Source organism: Melospiza georgiana, chromosome 27 (assembly GCF_028018845.1).
Source record: "Melospiza georgiana isolate bMelGeo1 chromosome 27, bMelGeo1.pri, whole genome shotgun sequence".
NCBI classification, from domain to species: Eukaryota; Metazoa; Chordata; class Aves; order Passeriformes; family Passerellidae; genus Melospiza; species Melospiza georgiana.
The window spans coordinates 3,365,389-3,391,538 of NC_080456.1; the positions used below are offsets into that span (position 1 = coordinate 3,365,389).

At 47.1% G+C, this 26,150-nt stretch overlaps 1 protein-coding gene across 3 annotated transcripts in view; it reads right to left on the bottom strand.

Annotated features, from left to right (window-relative positions):
• GRAMD1B (GRAM domain containing 1B) overlaps positions 1 to 26,150 on the bottom strand; it is a 126,500-nt gene that overhangs the window by 66,903 nt on the left and 33,447 nt on the right. The window contains exon 2 of one of the 3 annotated variants that reach the window (XM_058041231.1): positions 24,823 to 24,866. The exons of 1 other annotated variant lie outside the window; for it this stretch is intronic. Coding sequence is in view for 1 of the 2 variants with exons in the window: in XM_058041229.1 (XP_057897212.1) it covers positions 13,059 to 13,081 (23 nt within the window). In the remaining variant the exon portion in view is untranslated. Of the gene's footprint in view, positions 1 to 13,058; positions 13,229 to 24,822; positions 24,867 to 26,150 lie in introns of those variants that run through there. One more of the 3 variants, XM_058041229.1, reaches the window with a different exon arrangement.

Below are 26,150 nucleotides of genomic sequence, written 5' to 3' on the forward strand. Positions count from 1 at the left end.
ATATATAATAGTATATTCATTAATAGATATTAATATTTAATTCGTATATATTAATTATTATATGTGCTGCTGTCCAGCCCTGGCACCCCAAGCAGAGCTTTATTAAATGCTCTAAATATATATAGATTTTATATATATATATATATATATATAAAAATCTATCTATATATATATATTTAGATTAATATATATTAAATATTAATATATTTTACATTAATATATATTTATATATATTATATATAATATAATATAATATAATATAATATAACATATAATATAACATTATATAATATAATTAATATATTATATATTATATATTATATAATATATATGATATATAGTATATAATATATAGTATATAATATATAACATATAATATATAACATATATAACATATAATATATAACATATAATATATATTATTTATATTCTATATAAAATTTATTATTATATACTAAATATATATAATTTAATTTATATATATTTTTTTTTAAAAAATATATATAATATTAAATATGTAACGCCCTGCAAACCACCAGGGAGCATTTCTGTGACAACAAAGGAGCACAGCAGTCAGCGTGGACATAACATCCCAATTACCTCGAAATTCCACTTCCCCACTCCCACAAAGCTCTGGCTTTTCACCCCCAGGGGCTGCACACCCTCCTAAAGCTCATCAGGCAACACAAAGCATCGATTTCCCTGCTAGAGCAGCAGGCAGCAACAGGAAATGTTTAGAATAAATAGAAATATTTGCCTTCAACACCGGGCATTTCCAAATACAAGCTCTGGGAAAGGCCATTTCTGCACGGAGGTTCTACAATGCAGAAGGTAACAATGTGACTCATCTTGAAAGTGTGTATAAACACACTTAAAAAACCTGTCTGGGGAAAAATAAACAGAGGCTGTGCCTGATTCCCGGCTGGGAAAAGCAGGAAAGCAGCCCTGCTGCTGTCCTTGGCTTTGTACCTACTCCAGGCAGGTGCAGCAGAGGAAACAAAACCACAGCCAGCAATTTAAAGAATTTAGAAAGCAAGAAAGCAGCACAGATGGACAGGGAAAGAGCAGAAAGCAAATGAAAAATGTTGCTGCAACATGATGGAGGAGCAGGGAGGACGGATGTGACTGGGAGCTGATCAATCAGCCCTCATGGAATGATGAAATATTTGCTCTGTGTGATCAGTTAATCCCAAGCAGGAACACGTTTGGAAGGGCGGCATAGAACCAGAGAGATTTTCTTACAGAGCAAAGAGTTCAAAGGAAAGCAACAAAAACATCCCGGCACTCATGAGGCTCGCTTGTGAAAACAAACTTGAAGGGTAAACAAAGTGGAGTGGTCAACAAATATTTGAAGAATGTAAATATTGGAGAGAAAGAGAAGCTGTATTAAAAGGTTTGGGGTTGTTTTTTTTTTCTTTTGAACAATGAGCAAAGGAATGACATGAAACTGTGGGAAAGAATCAAGGCTGAAGTCAAATCCTCACAGCCGGGAGCAGGAGAGGAGTGGAATAAACCCGTTCACTTGTCACAGTTATAAACAGCAATAGGTAACAGTTAATAAACACAAACCAGGCCCACAGATACACAGAATATCCTGAGCTGGAAGGAACCCACAAGGATTATTGAAGATTGGCAGGAGCATGGATCAATACCTCAATAATATCACACTTCTTTCAGTCTCTAGCTCTGCTTTCCATTATTTCCATTTTTTTAAAGAGGCAGCAGCCCAGTTTGCAGCAATGCAGGACTCCAAATTGCAAAATTAGGACTGGTTCAGTGTTACAGTTTCAAGGATTGCTTTATCTTGCTGCATTTTTCTGCCCAAAACTTCCAAGACACACTCAAACATCCTTGGGATTTGGAGTACCATGTAGGAAACCTTGCAAAGTAAAATCTAAATAATCCTAATCTGGGCTGTGATACTTGAAAGAACAGATGCCCTCAGGATAACTGTGGTATCTCCAAATATGAGCAAGGCACAGGTTGGTTTGGGACAATGATAAAGATTCAGGTTGGTTTGGAACAACTATAAGGATTCAGAATGTTTTTGGACAATTACATGGATTCAGCTTGTTTTGGAACAATTATAAGGATTCAGGTTGTTTTGGGACAATTATAAGGGTTCAGGTTGTTTTGGGACAATGATAAGGATTCAGGTTGTTTTGGGACAATTGCAAGGATCCAGGTTGTTTTGGGACAATTATAAGGGTTCAGGTTGTTTTGGGACAATTATAAGGGTTCAGGTTGTTTTGGGACAATTGCAAGGATCCAGGTTGTTTTGGGACAATTATAAGTGTTATCATTTCAAGGATTGCTTTAACTTGCTGCATTTTTGTGCCCAAAACTTCCAAGACACACACAGATCTCCTTGGGATTTGGAGTTCCATGTGGGAAATCTTACAAAGTGACATCCAAATCACCCTGACTTCCTAATCTGTCCTTGAAAGAACAGATGCCCTCAGGATAACTGTGGTATCTTCAAATATGAGCAATGCACAGGTTGTTTTGGGACAATGATAAAGATTCAGGTTGGTTTGGGACAATTACAAGGATTCAGATTGGTTTGGGACAATTAAAAGGATTCAGGTTAGTTTGGAACAATTACAAGGATTCAGGTTGGTTTGGAACAATTACAAGGATTCAGGTGGTTTTGGGACAATTATAAGGAGTCAGATTGTTTTGGGACAATTATAAGGGTTCAGTTTGTGGCTCTGGCAAGTCCCCTGTGAGAGGTGCAGGGTACAGGGATGGATGTTTGCATTCCTCATCCTGCTCTTCCTTCAGCAGAGTTTGCTCTCTTTAGACAATTGTTTGAGCTATAATATTTTTTTGCTCTCCTAAGCTAAGCTTCCTGTAGGGAATTAATACACAGCTATTAATAAACAATTAAAAGAAAAAACACCTTTCATCTCTGTATGCCTGATCTGCAAACCAGGACTAATTCCACTTCCTTTCTTCTACCCTTTGTCCATCTTGATTATTTAGGATGGAATCTCTTCCTCCAAACTGGAGGTGGAGCATGAAAATCTCCCAGCACAGTAAATCTCTGTTTTCAAGAGCCTCTTTTGCTGTAAAACAACACAATTTTAGAAACAGCTCTATTTCCCAGACCAGTTGTGCTATCAGCTGCCTTTAAAACAGAAAAGAATCCGCGGGGAACTTGTTCTTCCTGCTGGAAAAATAATACAGCAGGCATTTGAAGCAGTGCTGCAGCTTTAGTGCCCTGGAGCAGGCACTGAATATTGCTCAGTTCTGCGAGCCCTGGCCTCCAGACACATCCTTCTTTCATGGCCTACAGCTAAGCTTGGCTTTGCCTCCCAAACCTCATTCCCAAAATGTGCATCAGGTTGTGCATCACATTCCTCCAGCAGCTGACAGCTCTGAAAAAACCCAAATTCCAGCTCTGAGGGCTGCACGGCCTCACAAGCACAGGGCGCTCCTTCCACATCCCCACAGCTGATTTATTTCTGGTGCTGTGGGGTCAGAAACGCACCAAAATTACAGCTCTGCCTCTCTCTGAAACTCCTCTGTTCCATGCAAACCTTCAACTCACAGCACCTCCCGTGTCCTCACTGCATTGGGGCTGAGGCTTTGCCAATGATCTCTGCAGTGCTCAGGCCTGGCCACCTCCCTCTGCCCTTCAAACACAGCCTGATTTGCTCAGCATCTCATTAAGGGAATGACTCTAATTAGAGGGAGCTGTTCTTCAACGAAGCAAGTTGTGTGTTCCCCCTCCAGCTAATTTGTTCTAATTTTATGTGCATAGCTGGACATTTCTTCTGTTACCAAATCCTTGCTGCTCCTCAAAATACACCTAATTTCCCCCCAAAGTCCTTTTCATTCCACTCATTTTCTCCTCCGTTTTTCTCCTTGCAATTCCAAGGGCTGAAATTAGCTGTGGTCCAAAACCACTTTCTGCCAAACCGGGTATTCTGAGTGGTTTGAAAATTATTCAAAATATATATATCCCCAAATATATGAATCTCCAAAAAAAAAAATATCCCCAAATTCCTTTTTCTCTGCTGCTCTCCCACACGCATGGAGTGGCTGTGACATTGTCAAAGGACAGTGACAGCATTTTGCATCTTTTTTTAGTTGGGAAAAAAGCAGAGCATCTGCCCTCAGATCACTTGGCTGTGACCACAGAGATCATTCCATCCTGGAAAAATGGTTACAGGGGAATAAACCACGGCAAAATGTAAAATATAATCAAGAGCACAGGCCTAAATCTGGCCAAAAGGGAAACTTTAGGAAAGGAGAAGCTCAGAGAACATTCCAGCATCTTGTATTCAGCACATGGCTCTGCAAGGGCACCCAGAAGGGAAAGGAATTCTGTGCAGCATTTTGGGTTTGGTGTCTCCATTTCCTGAGATTGGATATTCCATCCTCGGGTATATTATATCAACTTCTACAATTTACTTCAAACAGGCTCAAAATCCTGAAATTAGCAGTTACCAGTCATAATAAGAATCAATTAAAATAATAATAATGGCATTAAGATGCATTTTCTAACCAGGGCCTAAACACAGAGGAGTTCTGGGCAAGGTTCAAGCAAAAACACAGCAGCTCCTCAAACAGCCAAAGTTTAAACTGTTTAAAATAGAGAGAAATCTGGAATTTCAGCTGGAAAAAGCAGAAGAGGCCTTAACCAGGACACACTGATTTGTCAGGGAAGCGCCACAAGGGTTTTGATGGCAATTTTTGCCTCTTCCAGGCCTTGCCCCTGCCCACTTGCTGAGCAGAAATGCAGCAGAAATTCCAGCAATGCGAGTGCTTCTCATCAGTCCAGCACAACTATCAACACACAGGGGGTGAATCAGACACTTAAAAACGTGGGACACTGTCCAGCAGCTCCTTCCAGCTCTTGTCCCATGAAAATCTCTGCTCCAGGCAAAAGAAGAGGAAGAGGATTCTGATTTCTGTTCAATAGCTTCTTCTACCACTTGTCCCTTGAAAATCTCTGCTCAGGCAAAGGGAAAAGGAAGAGGAGATTGATTTTTGTCCAACAGCTCCTTCTCAAAATGTGGGAATAAAAAAAATCTCTGCTCCAGGAAGGGGGAGAAGGAAAGGGAGACTGATTTCTGTCCAGTATCTTCTTCCAGCACTTGTCCCATGAAAATCTCTGCTCAGGCAAAGGGAGAAGCAAGGGGAGGTTGATTTCTGTCCAACAGCTCCTTCCAGAACTTATCCCATGAAAATCTCTGCTCCAGGAAGGGGGAGAAGGAAGAGGACACTGATTTCTGTTCACCAGCTTCTTCCCAAAATGTGGGAATGAAAATCTCTGCTCAGGCAAAGGGAGAAGGAAGAGGAGAACTGGTATCTGTCCAACATCTTCTTCCAGCACTTGTCCCATGAAAATCTCTGCTCCAGGCAAAAGGAAAAGGAAGAGGAGACTGATTTCTCCCCAACAGCTCTTTCCAGAACTTATCCCATGATTATCTCTGTTCCAGGCACAGGGAGAAGGAAAGGGAGACTGATTCCTGTCCAACATCTTCTCCTAGCACTTGTCCCATGATAATCTCTGTTCCAGGCACAGGGAGAAGGAAAGGGAGACTGATTCCTGTCCAACATCTTCTCCTAGCACTTGTCCCATGATAATCTCTGTTCCAGGCACAGGGAGAAGGAAGGAGAGGCTGATTTCCCTCATTTTGCAAGCAGGGAAAGTGGGGTAGAGGCACCATGAGGATGAAAATGGTCAATGACAGATCCAGGCACAATCTTGTGACCCCCAGCTCCCACAGGCAGCACCTTCCTTCCCTTTGGAAGGGACTGAGCTCACACACAGCACCCAGCAGCCCCAGCTCCATGTTTTATCTCTTCCTGACTGAATTTTACACATTTTCAGGCTTTTCAGTGAGGAAAAGAGCCCCTGGAACAGCCACACTGCTGCCTCACTCCTTCAGCTGCAGGCCCTGAGTGAGCAAAGGCTCAGAACTGCAGAGCCACTCCAGTTTGCCCTTCACTTGACATTTCTGAGGGCTGGAGACACAGAGCAAGGTGATCCTGCCATCTGATAAGAGGGGAAGGCAATTTCCCAGCAAAACAAACGATTGGGATTCAATTAGCCAAAATAATCTGCAGCCCAAGGAGAGATGTGGGGGAGAGATTCTGGGTGCTGCAGCAAACTCTGCAAAGTGCAGCTTCCTCATGGCCCCAGTCAGAACCGCTCTGTCTGCCTGTCCTCAGAGAGGTCCCAATCTGCACATATATATTAAAAGACAAAATTACCCATGTTTATCCAAATTTAAATCAGAACTTGATGCCAAGAACCGACCACATAAGAAACAAAAATATTAAAGGGATGCTTTTGCCAGTGTATCATCACACAGCAAACCCAGCCTGAGATCAGGGGTTTGAAAATGCCTTGGTTGTATTTCAAATGGTTTTCTTCCACGGTAATTTCAGACTTTTGCTAAAATAAAAGTTGTGTTTCACAGCCTGTTGCCACTGCAGGTATTAATCCAGCGTGGACAAAAACTGGTGCTGGGCTGATCCTGCTTCTATTTCTGCCCCACGAGCACAGCCTGGCCAAGGGAATTGTGTGCAAAGTTTTTCCTTGGCTTTACTGCACTCGGATTAGGCTCCTCACTGCTTCCTAGGGCTTCCCACCATGGAAAAGGGCAGAAAAAATAACACCAAATCTGGATAAATTAACACAAAGCCTGTTAATTACCCCTCAGTTACCGCATGCCACAGAGCCATCTACAGAATAAACCTGCCAAGGCTGCTCCAAGCTGTCCTTCCAGGCACCTGGCATGACATCTTGCTGGAAAAGGATAAAAAACCTTAATTTATGGCCAGCCAGAAGGTTCAGGACGTGTGGCCAGGCCAGAATGTTCTGGATGCAGGGGAAGATGAGCGCCCTGTTAATGAGGTTTGCTCTTCCTGCCGCAGCCAAGGGGAACATCCCGATTCCTCAGATCCATTTGCAGAATTCATAAGGAGCTAAGGCCTCTCCTTTTCCCAAAAAACCATATTTATATGTATGTGGGTCAGCTCTGGTGGTTTTTACTGAGGGATTATCAGCATCTATTTCTTCCCCCTGAATAAAAGGCACAAAGGGTGATGTAGGAGCAGAAGAATCGATGAAGACAGGAAAGACTGAAAACGCAACATTTGGACCTGTAAAGTGAAGGTCAAACAGCACAATGGGCACAGCAGCACAATTATGTAACTTTCACAGAACTATTTCGTGAAGCTTCTCCAGAAATTGAGGAAGAATTGATTTGGAAATCCAATTTCATTTGGGATCATTTGCGGTGCCACAGGACCAAGCTCACCGCACACAGCAGCTCCGCAGCTTCAGCACCAAACTGGGAGTGATTTAAGCAGCTTCATCATTTCCTGGGTAATCACGGAGCCACGAATCCCAGACACCCACGTTTGTCACCCCTGTGTGTCACAGCGCCGTGAGGACAGAACCTTCCCTGCCGCTCATTTACATCTCAAAGGAGCGGAGCTGGGTGGGATGAGTGTGACAGCTCAGGAACCCCTCCCTCCCCTCTCCCACACCCTGAGACACGGATTTCCAGATTTCCAGAGGATGGGAAGGGCAGGGGCAGCCTGCTGGAGGTACCAAGGGGCTCCTGCAGCCTGCAGAAGGCAGAACTGAAACTGCCTGAAGTGACTCTTCACTGCTCCCTGACATCAAACTGCTCATGGGACGAGTGTGACAGCTCAGGAACCCCTCCTTCTCCTTTTGCACACCCTGAGACACTGATTTCCAGATTTCCAGATTTCCAGAGGATGGGAAGGGCAGGGGCAGCCTGGTGGGGTCACCAAGGGGCTCCTGCAGCCGCAGCATCCACAAGGCAGAACTGAAACTGCCTCAAGTCAATCTTCACTGCTCCCTGACATCAAACAATTTCTAATTTTAGCTCTGCTGTTCTGTAACCCTACCTAGTTCCCATCCCACCCCCACAACTACATAATAGATCCTTCCCTCAGATAAGGAGGGTGTTGGAACATTGAGAGTTTTGTTGGGTTTTTTTTTTTTTTTTCCCTCACCCACAGGCACTAGCAGGAAAATGAATTACAGATTTATTTTTAGTGGAGCCTTTGGCCCTTCCTTCTTTTCTCTGTAGGTTCCAGATTGCAGGTTCTGCAGCTCAGGACTATTCCAAGCAGCACAGCAGCACAAGCAATGCAGAGGGAACCACAAAAGAAGGAAAATCAGACGAGCAGAGTTTTACTCAGTATCCCATTTATGGGACATCAATTCAGCTACCAGCTTGTTTTTGTCCCTGCAACGCTCTTCTGGCATTAGATTTCCATTTTTCATCAAAGATCTAAATTAGTTTCCATCTCTGCTGGATCATGAACTCCCCAAGAAGGAAGAGCAGGGCAGGCAGCACAGCCTGGGATGGAAGGGGAGGGAAAGGCTGCTGTGGATTTTTGGCTTTCTGAGGTTGAAAGCTCCAGGCCTGGCTGATTCCAGTCCCCGAGGAGCTGTGAGATAACACTGATGTCAGCCCGGAGGCAAAAGCTCTCTCTCGCAACACCAGGTCACAATATAAAGATGAAAACAGCATTAAAACACAAAAAAATGACCAATTAAACCACGACAGCAGGCTGTGATGAGGCAAATCGCTGCTGTCATCTGTCCTGCCAGCATCCTCGGGGGCTGCAGCATCACTGCTGCCACCGGGGCGCTGTGACAGCACCAATGGTGCCACTGCCACTCTGTGATGTCACCCGGCCCCCCTGGCTGTCCCCAGCTGTGCTGCAGAGCCCCGGGGCCACCAGATGGCCATGAGATCATTGGGGCAGGGTGAGGTGGCTGCTGCAGGAAATGCAGGGGGTGCTGAGAGAGAGGAGCAGTGCAGGAAATGCAGGGTGTGCTGAGAGAGAGGAGCAGTGCAGGAAATGCAGGGTGTGCTGTGGGAGCAGCAGTGCAGGAAATGCAGGGTATAGTGAGAGGGAGCAGCAGTGCAGGAAATGCAGGGTGTGGTGAGAGGGAGCAGCAGTGCAGGAAATGCAGGGTGTGCTGAGAGGGAGCAGCAGTGCAGGAAATGCAGGGCATGCTGTGAGGGAGCAGCAGTGCAGGAAATGAAGGAGCAGCAGTGCAAGAAATGCAGGGTGTGCTGTGGGAGCAGCAGTGCAGGAAATGCAGGGCATGGTGAGAGGGAGCAGCAGTGCAGGAAATGAGGGATCAGCAGTGCAGGAAATGCAGGCCATGCAGTGAGGGAGCAGCATGGGGACATGCAGGGGATGCAGCGGGGCCGTGGCACTGCAGAGCTGCTCCATCCCAGCGTTCCCAGCAGCATCTCCAGCACATGCTTTGCTCTCCTGCCACTGCACTGAGCCATTATGCAACTCCAGGACAGCCCCAGGGTCCCCTGCTGTCCCCGCAGTGGGATTTGGGGTGACCCCACAGCACGGGAGGGATGCAGGGCCTGAAATCCGGGAAAGGCTGCGCTGTTCCTGAGGGTCAGGGCAGGCTGTGCCGCTGGCAGCCTTCTGTCCCTCCCTGGTACAGACAGACAGACAGACAGACATCATGTGTCTCTCTGAGGAAATCTGGGTTAACCCCAGCACTGCTGCTCCTGCACCAAGGACCTGAGGGTTTGTTTGCAGCCCGTGCACTGGATGGCCTGCAAACAAGTATTTGCTTTATATAAATACAAACCCTATAAGCTCATTTTTAAATGCATTTGCTTTATATAAATCTCAACTCCATAAGCTCATTTTGTATCAAGGCTGTCCAGCCCACATTGAACACCCCAAGCAGGTTCAGAGAGCCCTGCATTCATTCTGTGCTCCTCCAATGCATCCAGCAGGGACAAACACACAGATCTAGGCAAAGCAGGGCCTGAAACAACACCCCTAACTCACCCTCCTGTGCTGGATATTCCAGCACAACCAAATAAACAGAATATCCTAGGGGGAACGGAGTGACAGCTGCAGAAATCCAGAATGCTGTATAATTAAATAAGGGAAACAATCAGAATATTGAATTTTGGGACTGAGATAGAGGAGGACTCAGGGCTTGCGTAGCACCTGCCAGGTGATTCGTCCAATCCATCCAGCAGGGACAAACACACAGATTTGGGCAAAGCAGGGCCTGAAATACCATCCCTAACTCACCCTCGTGCACTGGACATTGCAGCACAACCAAATAAACAGAATATCCTAAGGGGAACGGAGTGACAGCTGCAGAGATGCAGAACGCTGTATAATTAAATGAGGGAAACAATCAGAATATTGAATTTTGGGACTGAGATAGAGGAGGATGCAGGGCTTGGGTAGCACCTATCAGGTGATTCCTCCAATCCATCCAGCAGGGACAAACACCCAGATTTGGGCAAAGCAGGGCCTGAAATACCATCCCTAACTCACTCTCGTGCATTGGACATTGCAGCACAACCAAATAAACAGAATATCCTAAGGGGAATGGAGTGACAGCTGCAGAGATGCAGAATGCTGTATAATTAAATGAGGGAAACAATCAGAATATTGAATTTTGGGACTGGATGCTGAGGAGGCAAGGCTTGGGCAGCACCTGCCAGGTGATTCCTCCAATCCATCCAGCAGGGACAAACACCCAGATCTGGGCAAAGCAGGGCCTGAAATACCATCCCTAACTCACAATCCTTTGCTGGATATTGCAGCACAACCAAATAATATCCTAGGGGGAACAGTGACAGCTGCAGAGATGCAGAATGCTGTATAATTAAATAAGGGAAACCATCAGAATATTGAATTTCGGGACTGGATGCTGAGGAGGCAGGGCTTGGGCAGCACCTGCCAGGTGACTCCAGGAGAGCTGGGGGGCCCTGCTCGGGATCTTTATGGAGAACAGAGGGGCCCAGGAGCGCCCAGAGCCCCCGAGGAGCGCAGAGGGAAGAGCGGCACGTCCTGCAGCCCGGCCAGCACTCCCCAGCGCTGTGAGCTGCTCACGGCCCCGGCAGGGCTCCGGAGCCTCCCCCCGGCCCGCAGCCCGCACAGCACCGGGATGCTCCGGCGGGAGCTGCCGGGACGAACTGGGACGGACTGGGATGAACTGGGACGAACTGGGATGAACTGGGATGAACTGGGAGCGACACCGCGATGCCGCTGCCGGGTGTGCGGGGGTGCAGCGGGGCCGTGGCACTGCAGAGCCGCTCCATCGCAGCGCTCCCAGCATCTCCAGCACATGCTTTGCTCTCCTGCCGCTCCGCCGAGCTATTATGCAACTCCTCAGCCCAACTGCACAGCGCACAAGGCAGCGGATCGCTGCGAGAAAGGGACTTGTTTTTTCATCCAAAAAAAACCCCCCCAACCGTATAATGTTTTCAAATGTTAATATCTGTATCATTTGTTCAGCATGTGCGACACACAGCCATGTACACACAGGGAAAATTCAAAGGCTCTCAGGGTAATTAAATAAAAGACAGAATTAGAGAAATTAGGAAAAGAGATGACCTATTGAGTCATGCCTGGCTCGGGTCTGTCCCCTGGGGCCCAGTACAAGATGCTTCCTAGTGCTATACTGTGGTGCTTTTATTTTTTATACAGAAAAAAAAAAAAAAAAAAAAGAAAAGAGAGATAAAATTAAAATAGCAACAATAAGTAAAATAACATGCAAAATAACTTTGCTGTTTTCTCACACTTTACAGGCGAGGATCTCAAAGCACAACATTCATCCTGATGCAAACTAGCACACTTGAGAAGGAGGCTGTTATTCTATGATTACTTCCTTTTTCATTACAGAAAAAAAAAAAAAAAAGGATTAAGGAAAAGAACCAGGCCTTCCCATTGCCCTTGTCATCCAATTCAACCCAAATTACGAAGTCACATTCCTCTGTTCACCATGGAACCGTTCCCATCTGATAAAGTTCTGCTTAAATCAATTTCATCATCATAATTCAAAGCCTATTTATTCCAACTAAGTGGTTTTGACATACTGGAAATTTAAAATAGTTTTGATATTCTCGGGATCCTATGGTGGTAAGCCTTTGGTGGTCAAGTTTATATTATATTTTATATAGAGATATATATTGTATCCTCTATTTTATATATATATATATATAGAGAGAGAGAGAGAGAGAGACAGAGTGAGTAGAGGATACAATTTTTTATATATTATATATATAAAATTGTGTATATATATATATATATAATTTATACATAATAAATATTTGTAAAATTTATATAATAGACATTTATATATATATATAATTATATATGTATAAAAAATTGTGTCCTCTACTACATATACATACATATATATTTATATATATATATAAATAGATATGTATGTAATAGAGGATACAATTATATATTATATATATATATAATTGTAGGTATATACATAATTATATATTTTATATATATACATATATACATACATATACACTTATATTTTTTTTTCTACCTACCCCTGAAAAATACAAACTTGACCAACAAAATATCTTCCTGGGAACGTTTCAGACACACACACACACACACACACACACACAGAGATTTGTCAATTGCCTTTCACCCACACAATGTTTTCTTTCACTGCCCACTTAGCCAAACCTGGTGAGTTTCTCCCCAAAACACCCAGGAATGATGAAAGAATTATGGAGCCCTCGGGTACCTTGCCGGCAGCTCCGGGCTGCCTGGAACTCTGCTATCGATGTCCTCACAGCACCACGGCAGCGAGGAGCATCCCCAAAATCCGCTGCTTAGAGGACAAGCCGAGCAGGAGCCATTCCACGCACGCAGCATCCAAAACACTTTTTTATCCCCCCACCTTCCTTCGGCACGATGTCCCCTTGGTTATTTCCCTGCGTGAGCCGGGTGAGGCGGCTCGGCCAGCGGAGCAGCGATGGGGACGCGGCCGGAGCGCTCCGGGCATGGCAGCGGATGCGGAGCTGCCGGACAGCAGCGGCCCAGCGCCGCATCCATCAGCGGAGCCTCCGCCGTGCCTCCTCCCCGCAGCCAGATCCCCCCGGCCTTGCCGCAGCGGAACTTGGCCGATCTCATCCCTTTTTCCCCCATTTCGGGGAGAAAAGGGGAGACCACAGCGCGGGGACCACAGCGCGGGGGACCGCAGCATCCCTCCCCAGCCCTTCTCCGCACCGCGCGCTTACCAGGCGAGCTTGAACCCTTTCATTAGTACAGCCACGATAATCCGCTGCCCGCGTCCTTGTGTGCCCACTGAGAGCTCCAGAGGTGCCAGCACATATTGGAGCAGCCCCGGGCGGCGAGCGTCCCGCGGGGAGCGCCGAGCGCCATGCGCCGAGCCGGGGCACGGCCGCCCCCCGCGCCCCCGGAGCCGCGGCGAGGCGCGCACGGCTCCCGCAGCAGCGGCGGCAGCGCCGGGGGCTGGGGCTGAGCCGGCCCGCGCCGCGCTGAGCATGTGCAGCAGCCGCGGGACCGCAGCATGCCACGGCACGGCCCGGCCCCCGGAGCCCGCACACGGCCCGCAGCCCCGCCCGGCACCGGGGGTCCGCTGGGGACAGCCCCCAGGCACGGCAGGGACAGTGAGGGGCCGATGGGGACAGCCCCCAGGCACGGCAGGGACAGTGAGGGGATGCTGGGGACAGCCCCCAGGCACGGCAGGGACAGTGAGGGGCCGATGGGGACAGCCCCCAGGCACGGCAGGGACAGTGAGGGGATGCTGGGGACAGCCCCCAGGCACGGCAGGGACAGTGAGGGGCCGATGGGGACAGCCCCCAGGCACGGCAGGGACAGCGGGGCCCGATAGGGACAGCCCCCAGGCACGGCAGGGACAGTGAGGGGCCGATGGGGACAGCCCCCAGGCACGGCAGGGACAGTGAGGGGATGCTGGGGACAGCCCCCAGGCACGGCAGGGACAGCGGGGGTCTGATGGGGACAGCCCCCAGGCACGGCAGGGACAGCGCCTGCCACAGCGCTTTGGACAGCCTTGCACGCCGGCAGGGATGGGGCATCTGCAGCTTCTCTCTTCTGGGGTCTCATGCCCCTCGCAGTAAAGAATATTTCTGATTATCTAACCTAAACCTCCTCTCCATCAGTGCAAAGCCATCCCTCCTGCACTCCATGCCCTTCACAGTAAATATTTCCTATTATCTAACCCTATCTACCCCTCCTCTCCATCCCACGCCCCTCACAGTAAATATTTCCTATTATCTAACCCTCCTCTCAGTGCGAACCCATCCCTTCTGTTACTCCATACCCCTCACAGTAAAGAACATTTCTGATTATCCAATCTACCCCTCCTCTGTGTCAGTGTGAAGCCATCCCATGCCCCTCACAGTAAATATTTCCTAAAATCTAAACCTCCTCTCTGTCAGTGCAAATCCATTCCCCCTGCACTCCATGCCCCTCACAGTAAAGAACATTTCTGATTATCCAATCTACCCCTCCTCTGTGTCAGTGTGAAGCCATTCCCCTTGCCCTATCATTCCATGCTCCTCCTAATAAAGAATATTTCTGATTATCCAATCTAACCCTACTCTCCATCACTGTGAAGCCATCTCCCACTTCACTCCATGCCCCTCACAGTAAATATTTCCTAATATCTAAACCTCCGCTCCATCAGTGCAAACCCATGCCCCCTGCACTCCATGCCCCTCACAGTAAAGAATATTTCTGATTATCCAATCTACCCCCCCCGTCAGTGTGAAGCCATCCCCCCTTGCGTTGTCACTCCAAGCCCCTCACTGTAAAGAATATTTCCTCTTATCTAACCTAAACCTCCTCTCCATCAGAGCAAAGCCAACCCCCTTGCCCTGTCACTCCATGCCCCTCACAGTAAAGAACATTTCTGATTATCCAATCTACCCCTCCTCTGTGTCACTCAGAAGCCATCCCCCTGTCACTCCATGCTCTCACAAAGCCCCTCTCCCTCTCCCTTGCAGCCTCCCCTCAGCCCTGCCCATGCTCCCCGTTTGTGAAATCAGTTTCTGGGGCCAGCAAGCCCAGGAGGGAGTTCTGAAGGCTGCTCACACACATGGGCTGCGCTCCCTTGGCCTTTTTCTGCAGCAAGGGCTTGATTTGCTTTTCCCTTCCAGCACAAGGTGTTCTCCATGCAGGGGAGCTGCAGGAAGAGCCCCAGGGCTCTCCCCGCTCTGCCAGAGCTGCAATATTTGGTCATTGATGCTCCTGGGGGGATTTGCCAAACCCCCACTGCAATTCCTGACTATCCCAGAGCAGGGGTGAGCTCATTGCTCAGGCCAAAAAAGAGAAATCCAGCCCTGCTGGGACACGTCACCTGAATTTCAATTTGTACCCATTTCTCCTTGTCCTGTCACCACAAAGATCCCCTGACAAAGATCCCCTCTGCATCTTCCTCAAGGGAAGAGAGTCAGTCCTACCCCTGAGGCTCACCTGAGGGCTGTGGAAACTAAAGGGAAACTGAATTTACTAATGGAAAACTGAATTTCCAAATGGAAAACTGAATTTCTTAATGGAAAAGCAAAATTTCTAATGGAGAACTGAATTTCCTGAAGAAGAACGGAATTTCCTGATGAAGAACTGAATTTCCTAATGGAAAACTGAACTTCCTAATGTAAAACTGAATTTCCTAATGGAGAACTGAATTTTCTAATGGAAGACTGAATTTCATAATGGAAATCCAAACTTCCTAATGGAAGACTGAATTTCCAAATGGAAACCTGAATTTCCTGATGGAGAACTGAATTTCTTAATGGAAAACTGAATTTCTTAATAGAGAACTGAATTTCCTAATGGAAAACCAAACTTTCTAATGGAAAACCAAAATTCCTAATGGAGAACTGAATTTCCTAATGCAAAACTGAATTTCCAAATGGAAGACTGAATTTACTAATGCAAATCCAAACTTCCTAATGGAAAACCAAAATTCCTAAAGGAAAACCAAGCTTCCTAATGGAAAGCCAAATATGCTAATGGAAAACTGAACTTCCTAATGGAAAACTGAACTTCCTAATGGAAAACCAAATTTCCTAATGGAAAACCAAACTCTTCACTGAGGCAGGGGCCAAGTGGCTGCTCTGGAGCTGATCCAGGGGATCCCACCTGGCAGCTGTGGCACAGCAGAGCCTTTGTTGCACCCTCTGTTATCAGGGCAGAGGCAGAGCCCCTGCACCCCATACCCACAGGGCAAGGCCTGAAGGGAAAAATGCCAAAAATTCCATTTCCACCCCCATTTCCTGCAATGCACGTTGATTTTCCCTGGAATTCTTGTTTATCTCACAGGATGCAAGCACACTGCACGCAGCAGGAGGTGGGGAGTGGGGCAGTGTATCTCAAATAATTTATAATTTCATTATTTATCCATAAATTTCTGTAAAAAGTGAAGCCTGGGATGGCCATCCACGCTTTTATTCCACACAGCTCTGAAGGGGTTTGGTCCTGAGATAGGAACAATCTGGATTATAAATCCTGCAGGAATTCAGCAGGTTTAGGGGTGGCAGAGGAAAGAGAGCAGGCAGCTGTGCGTAAATAAATATTCTGCTGTCTTGAAGGGCTTTAAATGATATTTTGTCCTTTTTTTTGCACTCACAGCCCCATCCCCATGGATGCAGGTAATTATGAGTGGACTGGCATGAAAACCTTGATGTGTAAAATCACCACTCTTGTTCTGTTCACTGCTCAGGGGGTGCTTGGGGCAGTTCCGGAGCTCTGTCCTGGCTTGCAAATCTTTCTTTTGACATTTTATGAGGAAATTCTGGGATTCTGATGCCCACATCCCCTTTGTAAAGGGACAAACGTGGTTCTTTGCTCTCCTACTGTACCTGATAACAACAAAGAGATTTTTATTTTCTGGTCCTCCCAAACCCTGAAGAGATGAAGAACAGCAAAATTCCAGATCTGAATTCAGCAGAAAACCACTTTTTGAGGGCTTGGATCATTCCAGGATGGGTGAAATGAAACTTCAGCATCTTGGGCTGAAGTCTGAGAAATTGGGGGAGTAACCCTGAAATGGGGAGAGCCCCAGGGCAGGTGGGGACACCCCAAATCCCTGCTTTGGGAATTTGCTCCAACAACAACTTCGCAATACATTTTTGTGCATATTTCTAGACAAAAAGCATAAAGTCAGGCACAGTCCTTTCCTCATGACAAACAGCATGGAAAAATACCTTCAAATCTCATCCTACATAATCCCAGACCCAGCCCCACTTAGGTCACACCTAGAGCAGCCTGGGCCCTGCATTGGGCCGGGCTTTGGCCTTTGGCCTTGGCTTTGGGCCAGGCTTTGGCCTTTGGGCTCAGCTTTGGGCCAGGCTCTGGGCCGGGCTCTGGCCCTGCATTGGGCTGGGCTTTGGCCTTTGGGCTCGGCTTTGGGTCGGGCTCTGGGCCCTGCATTGGGCCGAGCTTTGGGCTGGGCTTTGGCCTTTGGGCTCGGCTTTGGGCCGGGCTCTGGGCCCTGCATTGGGCCGGGCTTTGGCCTTTGGGCTCAGCTTTGGGCCGGGCTCTGGGCCCTGCATTGGGCCAGGCTTTGGCCTTGGGCTCAGCTTTGGGCCGGGCTCTGGGCCGGGCTTTGGCCTTTGGGCTCAGCTTTGGGCCGGGCTCTGGGCCCTGCATTGGGCCGGGCTTTGGGCTCTGGACTCGGCTTTGGGCCGGGCTCTGGGCCCTGCATTGGGCCGGACTCTGGGCTGGGCTTTGGCATTTGGGCTCGGCTTTGGGCCCATGCTCTGGGCCCTGCATTGGGCCGGACTCTGGGCTGGGCTTTGGGCTCTGGGCCGGCCTTTGCTCCGGGAGCAGCTTTGCAGCTGTGGCCTGCAGGTTGCCAAGGAGGGAGGCGAATCACAAACGCTGTAAAATGGGTCAGGAGACCTGCAAGGCTGGCAAATCTAGGACAGCCTAGTGCTGCAGAGTCACATGTTTGCAAATCAAAGCTCAGGCAAGAAAGGTATTAAGAGATAAGCAGTCATGCACTTTTTTTCTTTCTTTTTTTTTTTTTTTTTTTTTAATCCAAATAATGTGAGGGGTGGGGAATTGATCAAAGGAAGGAGATGGCTGGGGAGGTGTTTGTTTAAATGTCTGGCTGGCCAAAAAATCCTCCCAGCAGAGGGACTGGGGTCAGGTATTCCCAACCCCAATCCCAAATTCTGCCAGAATGGACAAATCCTTCACTTTCCCCCTAATCCTCTGCATTTAACTATTCTAATGGGGAAAAATAAAATTAAAAAAGTATTAAAATTGAAATAAGGCAAGGCAAAGGCAGCTGTAGGTATGAGGAGGGATAGGTTATGCACAGCCACCTCCTCAGAGCTAAGAATACCTATCAGTCACATGAAAAATGAATTCCAGATTAATTATCTACCTACTGCATCCCACTAAAGGGGAAAAGGAAAAAAAAAAATCAGTCAGAGATGTGGCTGGAGGGGTCCAAATTCATTTCTGGCCCCTGTTTTGGAAAGGGAAGCCCTAAAAATCCCTTTTTCTCACTGCTCTGTGCAACTGCAGGTTGTAATTCTGGAAATGGTTGTAAAAAGCATCATTGGTATATTGTCCTCATCTGTGTAAATGTCAATTTAAGTGGCAAATATCTTTCATGATCATGTTTTGCATTTAAAAGAGCTTTCCCAAGCTCTTTGGTATTTGGGGAAAAATTCTTTTTCCATAGGAAAAATTAAAAATAGGCATAAAAGGGTAAACACCGGGTTTCCTTAGAGTTTGTTTTGATGTTTTTTGTAAATAAACATAATAGCTGAGCTCAACAGCAGCTCTGAAGGATGTGCAGGTGCCCTCACAGAGCCAAAACCACAAATTTTCACCATTTTCACCCTTCCTGCAGGATGTTAGACCAAAAGCTCATTTTCCCCTCCAGCCCTAAAGCTGTAAATCCAATAATTTTATCAGAATGCTATTTGGATTATTGGGGGTGGGAATCTCATTTTTAAAATTTATTATTATTTTTATTTTTATTTATAATTATTTATTATATATTTATATATATAAATATATAATATATTTTATATGTGTATATATTATTTCTTTATATTATATTATATTATATTATATTATATTATATTATATTATATTATATTATATTATATTATATTATATTATATTATATTATATTATATTATATTATATTATATTATATTATATTATATATTAATTATTTATTATTTATTATATTTCCTCAGCACAAATAATAAATAATAATAAGACAAGTTCATGTGGTTTTGTTGTCCTGCCTCATCCCTGTCCTTTCTCCCAGGAACAAAATTCTCACAAACTTCAAAAAGAATTAAGATAATTTAGATCCTGGCCTGGTGCCAGTAACATTTTGAGTATTCCTGGTCCAGATGAAGAATTCCATGAATAAAACCTCCCTTGGGGTTCCAGCCCCAGTGAGGAGGGGGAAGTCAAGCAGCAGAACACACACACACAAACACTAAAAACAGCAACAAAGCCCAAACCAGGCAGAACTTTCTCAAAACTGAAGGAAAACTCGGGAGATCAGGAGCAGAAGAAAAAAATAATAAAAAGAGGGTTGGATAAAACGACAGGATGTTTTCCTGACCTGTGAGCACAAACTATCATTGATTTGAAAAGTTAGGTCTGGAATACACAAAACCAGAGTTAATTTTTGTTTTCCTGGCCTCCTACTTGGATGAAAGAAATACTGATGGTGCTGTCAGGATAAACAGGGCTGGACCAAGGGACAGGTAGGCAGAAAAAAAAAAAAGGCAATTTTTGCACAGGATATTGCCCAGGCAGGGCCTGGGAGGAAGCTGGAAGCACAGAGGCAACCACAGAAAGTAAAAGTTGAATATTTAGCACTGGTTTATTCACACACAGCTGGTTTGTCCTTCTCTGAGCAACCCCAGCCAAGGGCTGCCTGCTGAAAGCCAAGGAAATCAGCTCTGAAAACCTCTGAGATGCTGCAAAAAGGAAATCATCGCTAGAAACCTCTGAGATGCTACAAAAAGGAAATCAGCTCTAGAAACCTCTGAGATGCTGCAAAAAGGAAATCAGCTCTGAAAACCTCTGAGAGGCTGCAAAAAGGAAATCAGCTCTAGAAACCTCTGAGATGCTGCAAAAAGGAAATCAGCTCTGAAAACCTCTGAGAGGCTGCAAAAAGGAAATCAGCTCTAGAAACCTCTGAGATGCTGCAAAAAGGAAATCAGCTCTAGAAACCTCTGAGATGCTGCAAAAAGGAAATCAGCTCTGAAAACCTCTGAGACGCTGCAAAAAGGAAATCAGCTCTAGAAACCTCTGAGATTTTGCAAAAAGGCACCTTAGATGCCTTCACTCAGCACCCCCTTCCAGCTCAGGACAGGACACATTTCACCCAGAATGGAACGAGCAAATCTGCTGAAAAATCTCTCACAACCTCCTAAAATCCAGAGGATTTTCCAATCTCCATTTCACTGGGACGTGACCTCTTCTTTCTCAACAAGCTCCACATTCACCTGCTATTTTTTCTCTTCCTTCTCCAAGAGTTTAATTTGCTTTTCCCAGGCACTCAGCAAGGAGCAGGGATGGAGCAATGCAGGGGTTTCACTTTTGGGAGGACAAGCACAGCTGGAGATGACACAGCCCCGTGTCCCTGTCCCACAGCAGCTTTCCAAGCCACCAACAGCTCTGAGAAGCCTCAAAATGAAGATGAATAATGGATTAAAACTGAATTTCTCCCTTTTTTGGGGGGGAGGAACACACCATTCTGTGGCATGGCAGGAAATGCCAGTTCTTGAGCCAGACTGTGTGGTATTTCCTTCCTTCCTCAGGATGAAGGAGGAATTGAGAATCTCACTTCACGTTCTTAGAAGGCTAAAATATATTATATTATATTATATTATATTATATTATATTATATTATATTATATTATATTATATTATATTATATTATATTATATTATATTACATTATATTACATTATATTACATTATATTACATTATATTACATTACATTACATTACATTACATTACATTATATTAATGCTGTACTAAAACTATATTAAAGAAAAGAGAAAGGATACAGACAGAAAGTTACAAAGAATGAGAATGAAAATTCCTGACTCTTCCAGAGCTCTGACACAGCTTGGCTGTGATTGGTCATTAAGTAAAAACAATTCACATGAAACCAATCAAACAAGCGCCTGTAGATAAACCACATTCTAAACCACATTCCAAAACAACAAAGCACAGGAGAAGCAATCAGATAATTGTTGTTTTCATTTTTCTCTGAGGCTTCTCAGCTTCCCAGGAGAAAAAATCCTGGCAAAGGGATTTTTCAGAAAATGTGACGGTGACAAGCCGGGAAGGTGCCTCAGCAGAAAAGGAAGGACACAATGGAGAGGTGGGTGACACCAAAGGTGACACAATGGAAGGGTGACACCAATGGAAGGGTGACACAATGGAGAGGTGGGTGACACTAATGGAAGGGTGACATCAAATGAAGGGTGACACCAATGGAATGGTGACATCAGTGGAGAGGTGGGTGACACCAATGAAATGGTGACACAATGGAGAGGTGGGTGACATCAATGGAAGGGTGACACCAATGGAAGGGTGACACAATGGAAGGGTGACACAATGGAGAGGTGGTGACATCAATGAAATGGTGACATGAATGGAAGGGTGACACAATGGAGAGATGGGTGACACCAATGGAAGGGTGACATCAAATGAAGGGTGACACCAATGGAATGGTGACACAATGGAAGGGTGACACAATGGAGAGGTGGGTGACATCAATATAGGGTGACACCAATGGAAGGGTGACATAATGGAGAGGTGGGTGACACCAATGGAAGGGTGACACAATGGAGAGGTGGGTGACATCAAAGGAATGGTGACACAATGGAGAGGTGGGTGACATCAATGGAAGGGTGACACCAATGGAAGGGTGACATCAATGAAAAGGTGACACCAACGGAGAGGTGGGTGACACCAAGGGAAGGGTGACACCAATGGAAGGGTGACATCAATGGAGAGGTGGGTGACACCAATGAAAAGGTGACACAATGGAGAGGTGGATGACATCAGTGGAAGGGTGACACCAATGGAAGGGTGGCATCAATGGAGAGGTGGGTGACACCAATGAAAAGGTGACACAGTGGAGAGGTGGGTGACACCAATGGAAGGGTGACACAATGGAGAGGTGGGTGACACCAATGGAAGGGTGACATCAAATGAAGGGTGACATCAATGGAAGGGTGACACCAATGGAATGGTGACACAATGGAATGGTGACACAATGGAGAGGTGGGTGACACCAATGGAAGGGTGACACAGTGAAGAGGAGGGTGACACCAATGGAAGGGTGACACCAATGGAAAGGTGGCATCAATGGAGAAGTGGGTGACACCAATGGAATGGTGACACAATGGAGAGGTGGGTGACATCAATGGAAGGGTGACACCAATGGAAGGGTGACACAATGGAGAAGTAGGTGACACCAATGGAAGGGTGACACCAACAGAATGGTGACACAATGGAACGGTGACACAATGGAGAGGTGGGTGACACCAATGGAAGGGTGACACAGTGAAGAGGAGGGTGACAGCAGTGGAAGGGTGACACCAATGGAAAGGTGGCATCAATGGAGAAGTGGGTGACACCAATGGAAGGGTGACACAGTGAAGAGGTGGGTGACACCAACAGAATGGTGACACAATGGAGAGGTGGGTGACACAATGGAAGGATGACATCAATGGGGAGGTGGGTGACACAATGGAATGGTGACACAATGGAATGGTGACACAGTGGAGAGATGGTGACACAGTGGAATGGTGACACAGTGGGCAGCAGCTGTGACAGAACATCCCAGCCCGTGGCCACTGCTGGAGCATTCCAGCAGGAGGAAACAAATCTCTTCAACCTCCCCAGAAACTCCTCCAGACCGAGCTCAGTAGAAATTAAACAAAATTAACAACATCCCTGCAATGCTCCAAACTGCTCACAGGGTTAGCTGGCTCAAAGTCAGCAAAGAAAATGGAATTTGGGGGTTTTAAATAAAGAATTGGGGACTAAATATCAGCACTTGCCAAGGTTAAGTTCAAATAAACCTGTGCACATTCCAGGAATGTCTACATAACTAATTCCCAATTGCATCTGTTTTAGAAAGTTCAAACCCATTCAGTTTTCCATTTCTCCAAAAAGATAATTAGATTTTTTTCAGTACATTCATGCTAAGATGGTGCTGTAACACTCTAGGTCACATTTCCCTTTCATTAAAACCAAAATCTCCCAAAAACAGGTACAGAGAAAAGCAATTTTCAAATGATTCTGTTGTTCCTGTCATGGAAAATGTCTGTTTTTCAAGCCAGAGATAAAACTGAGTTCCCCAAAACGCCACCACAACTCTAACTGAAATGCCACACACCCTTCAGCACCCTCAATGATTTTTTTTTTTTCAGCTTGAAGAGGGTTTGCAGCAGTTGAGGTTTCAGCAAATATGAGAATGAGGACGAGTTCCCCTTTCTAAAGCAACATTTATCCAGAAGCACATCACACAATTTATTGCTAAACACTTCAAAAAACTCAAAAGCTGCATCAAGGAGCAACCCAGTCCTGAGGTACAACCTTCCTCAGCATCATAGGGAAGGGGAATTGGAAAGGATGGGGAGTTACAGCTGGAATAAATGTGACAGGGAAAGCTCAGCCGGGATTCCAGCTGAGACATGAGCCCTGCAATGTGTGAGCAGCACCCCTGAGATCAGTGAGGGCTTTAACAGGGAATTCTGCACCCAGGAAGGAGCTTCTCCCTGGAATACAGCCATGCTGGAGGAGCCAGAGCAGCCTCAAAAGCAGATTTTGAACTATTAATGCCCTTCCCCACTCCCTGCAAGCCAAGGCTCCCTCCAGCCATGCTGAACTTCATTCCTCTGTCAGATAAAACCTCAAACACGTTTGGCAGACACATCTCCTGCACTTTAACCCTGGTCCTTTTGGTGGCCAGGAGGACAAACCTTGGCTCTAAATGTACCCAGTGATGCCAGCCTGGTGCTCCCACCTCAAACCCATCTGCATCCACCCAGTTCCACCCTTAGATTGCCAGCCCATGCTGAATTTCATCCTTTTGTGAGATAAAACCTCAAACACATTTAGCAGACACATCCCTGCACTTTAACCCTGCTCTGATCCCAAGGAGGGTCCTTTTGGTGGCCAGGAGAACAAATCTTGGCTCAAAGGCACCCAGTGGTGCCAGCCTGGTGCTCCCAACAATTCCAACCTCCCAAACCCAGCTGGATCCACCCAGTTCCACTCCCAGATTGCCAGCCAGGCTGAATTTCATCTTTTTGTGAGATAAAGCCTCAAGCACATTTAGCAAACACAGCCCCTGCACTTTAACCCTAAGGAGGGTTCTTTTTGGTGGCCAGCAGAACAAACCTTGCCTCTAAAGGCACCCAGTGGTGCCAGCCTGGTGCTCCCAGCCATTCCCACCTTAAACCGATCTGGATCCACCCATTTCCACTCCCAGACTGCCAGCCCACAGGGAAGCAGAACCCGCAGAACCATGTGAAAGGCACAGGCAACAGAGAAGCCTCACAGAAAAGGGTGGATGCATCCACACGCTCGAATTACTGTCTCGCTTTTGACACTCCCCCGACATCCTTTCCAAAAAGAAAATTGAAGAGGCTGCCAGAAGGAATTTCTCCTCACACAGCCGTCCCCGGGAGTGGAAAGCTGCCCCTAAAGCACCATCTAGTGTCACTCCCTCATCCAGCAGCATCCCTGCTCCCACCGCAGATGCCACGGAGGGACCACGAGCCCCCAAATCCCCTCCCTCCCACCCCGAGCTCTGCGTCCAGCACCAGCCCTGCAGCCTTTCCTCCAACCTCACGACTGTAAGGGCTCCAACCCCATCCCAGGGTGATTCCCTGCAGCAGGGAGGGTGGGCAGGGGGCAGGACAAGGTGCAGAGACAGAGTAAGAAGGTGCCAAGCGAAACCACTTACGCACAGTGAGGCCGGCAGCATTTCCATCCTACCTTTGCTGTCGCCATATCAGACGTCTCCATGCTTTCTGCTTGGCCTAGCAGCGAACAGGGGCATCAGGGGAGCAGGGAGGGAGGGGAGAGAAAGGGAAAGTCAAAAGAGGATGAAGAACAACAGGCAAACAACCTGGCAGGAGGATGAGAACAACGGAAGTCGCTGAGGGGTTAGTGCGGAGATTCTGCCCCACCAGAGAAGGGCAGGAAAAGATTCTCAAGGGGTGACCCCGGGTTAGGAACTCGTTTGGAGCCTGGCACAAGGACTGAGTCACTGCCATGCCCTCAACTCCTTCCCCATGCCACCACCCAAGGGTCCAGCAGGAGGGACAGAGGGGATCCTGCTGCTCCTCCTCCTGCTGCTCCCAGCTTCCCTTCCAGGCTGAGCTCCTGCAGGGAGCTGGGGAAAATCCAGCTTTTAGTGAGCAGGGAACAACCCAGGCTGCACTGAGCTGGGGAACAACGCAGCCTGCAGGGAGAAGGGAACAACCCAGGCTGCAGTGAGCAGGGGAAGAACCCAGCCTGCAGGGAGAAGGGGATAACTCAGCTTTCAGTGAGCTGGGGAAGAATCCAGCACCCAGGGAGCCAGGGAACAACCCAACTTGCAGGGAGAAGGGAATAACCCAGCTTCCAGGGAGAAAGGGAACAACCCAGCCTGCACTGAGCTGGGGCACCACCGAGTCTGCACTGAGCCAGGGAACAACCCAGCTTGCAGGGAGAAGGGAATAACCCGGCTCCCAGTGAGCAGAAACAACCCAGCCTCCGGCCAGCTGAGAAACAACCCAGCTCCCAGTGAGCAGGGGAAGAACCCAGCCTGCACTGAGCAGGGAACAACCCAGTCTGCAAGGAGAAGGGAATAACCCAGCTTGCAGTGAGCAGGGAATAACCCAGTCTGCAGTGAGCAGGGAACAACCCAGTCTGCAGTGAGCAGGGAATAACCCAGCTTGCAGTGAGCTATAGCCCAGCCTGCAGTGAGCCAGGGGAACAACCCAGCCTGCAGTGAGCAGGGAATAACCCAGCTTGCAGCCAGCTGGGGAGTAACCCAGCTTCCAGTGAGCAGGGAATAACCCAGCTTCTATCCAGCTGGGGAAGAACCCAGCCTGCAGTGAGCCAGGGGCACAGCCCAGCTGCAGCAGCTGCTCATCCTCCCTCTCTGCAAGAAGGGAGAGTCACCCAGCCCAGCCCAGCCACCCCGAGTGGGCATTCCAGGAGTCAGGAGGACAGGAGGGAAGCAGGTGGGTTCTGGGCAGTGCACAGGTACAGCAGGAGTGCTCAGACACGAGGGGGATGATGTGGGCAGGGAAGAGAAGAGTGAGGGGGGGGCAGGC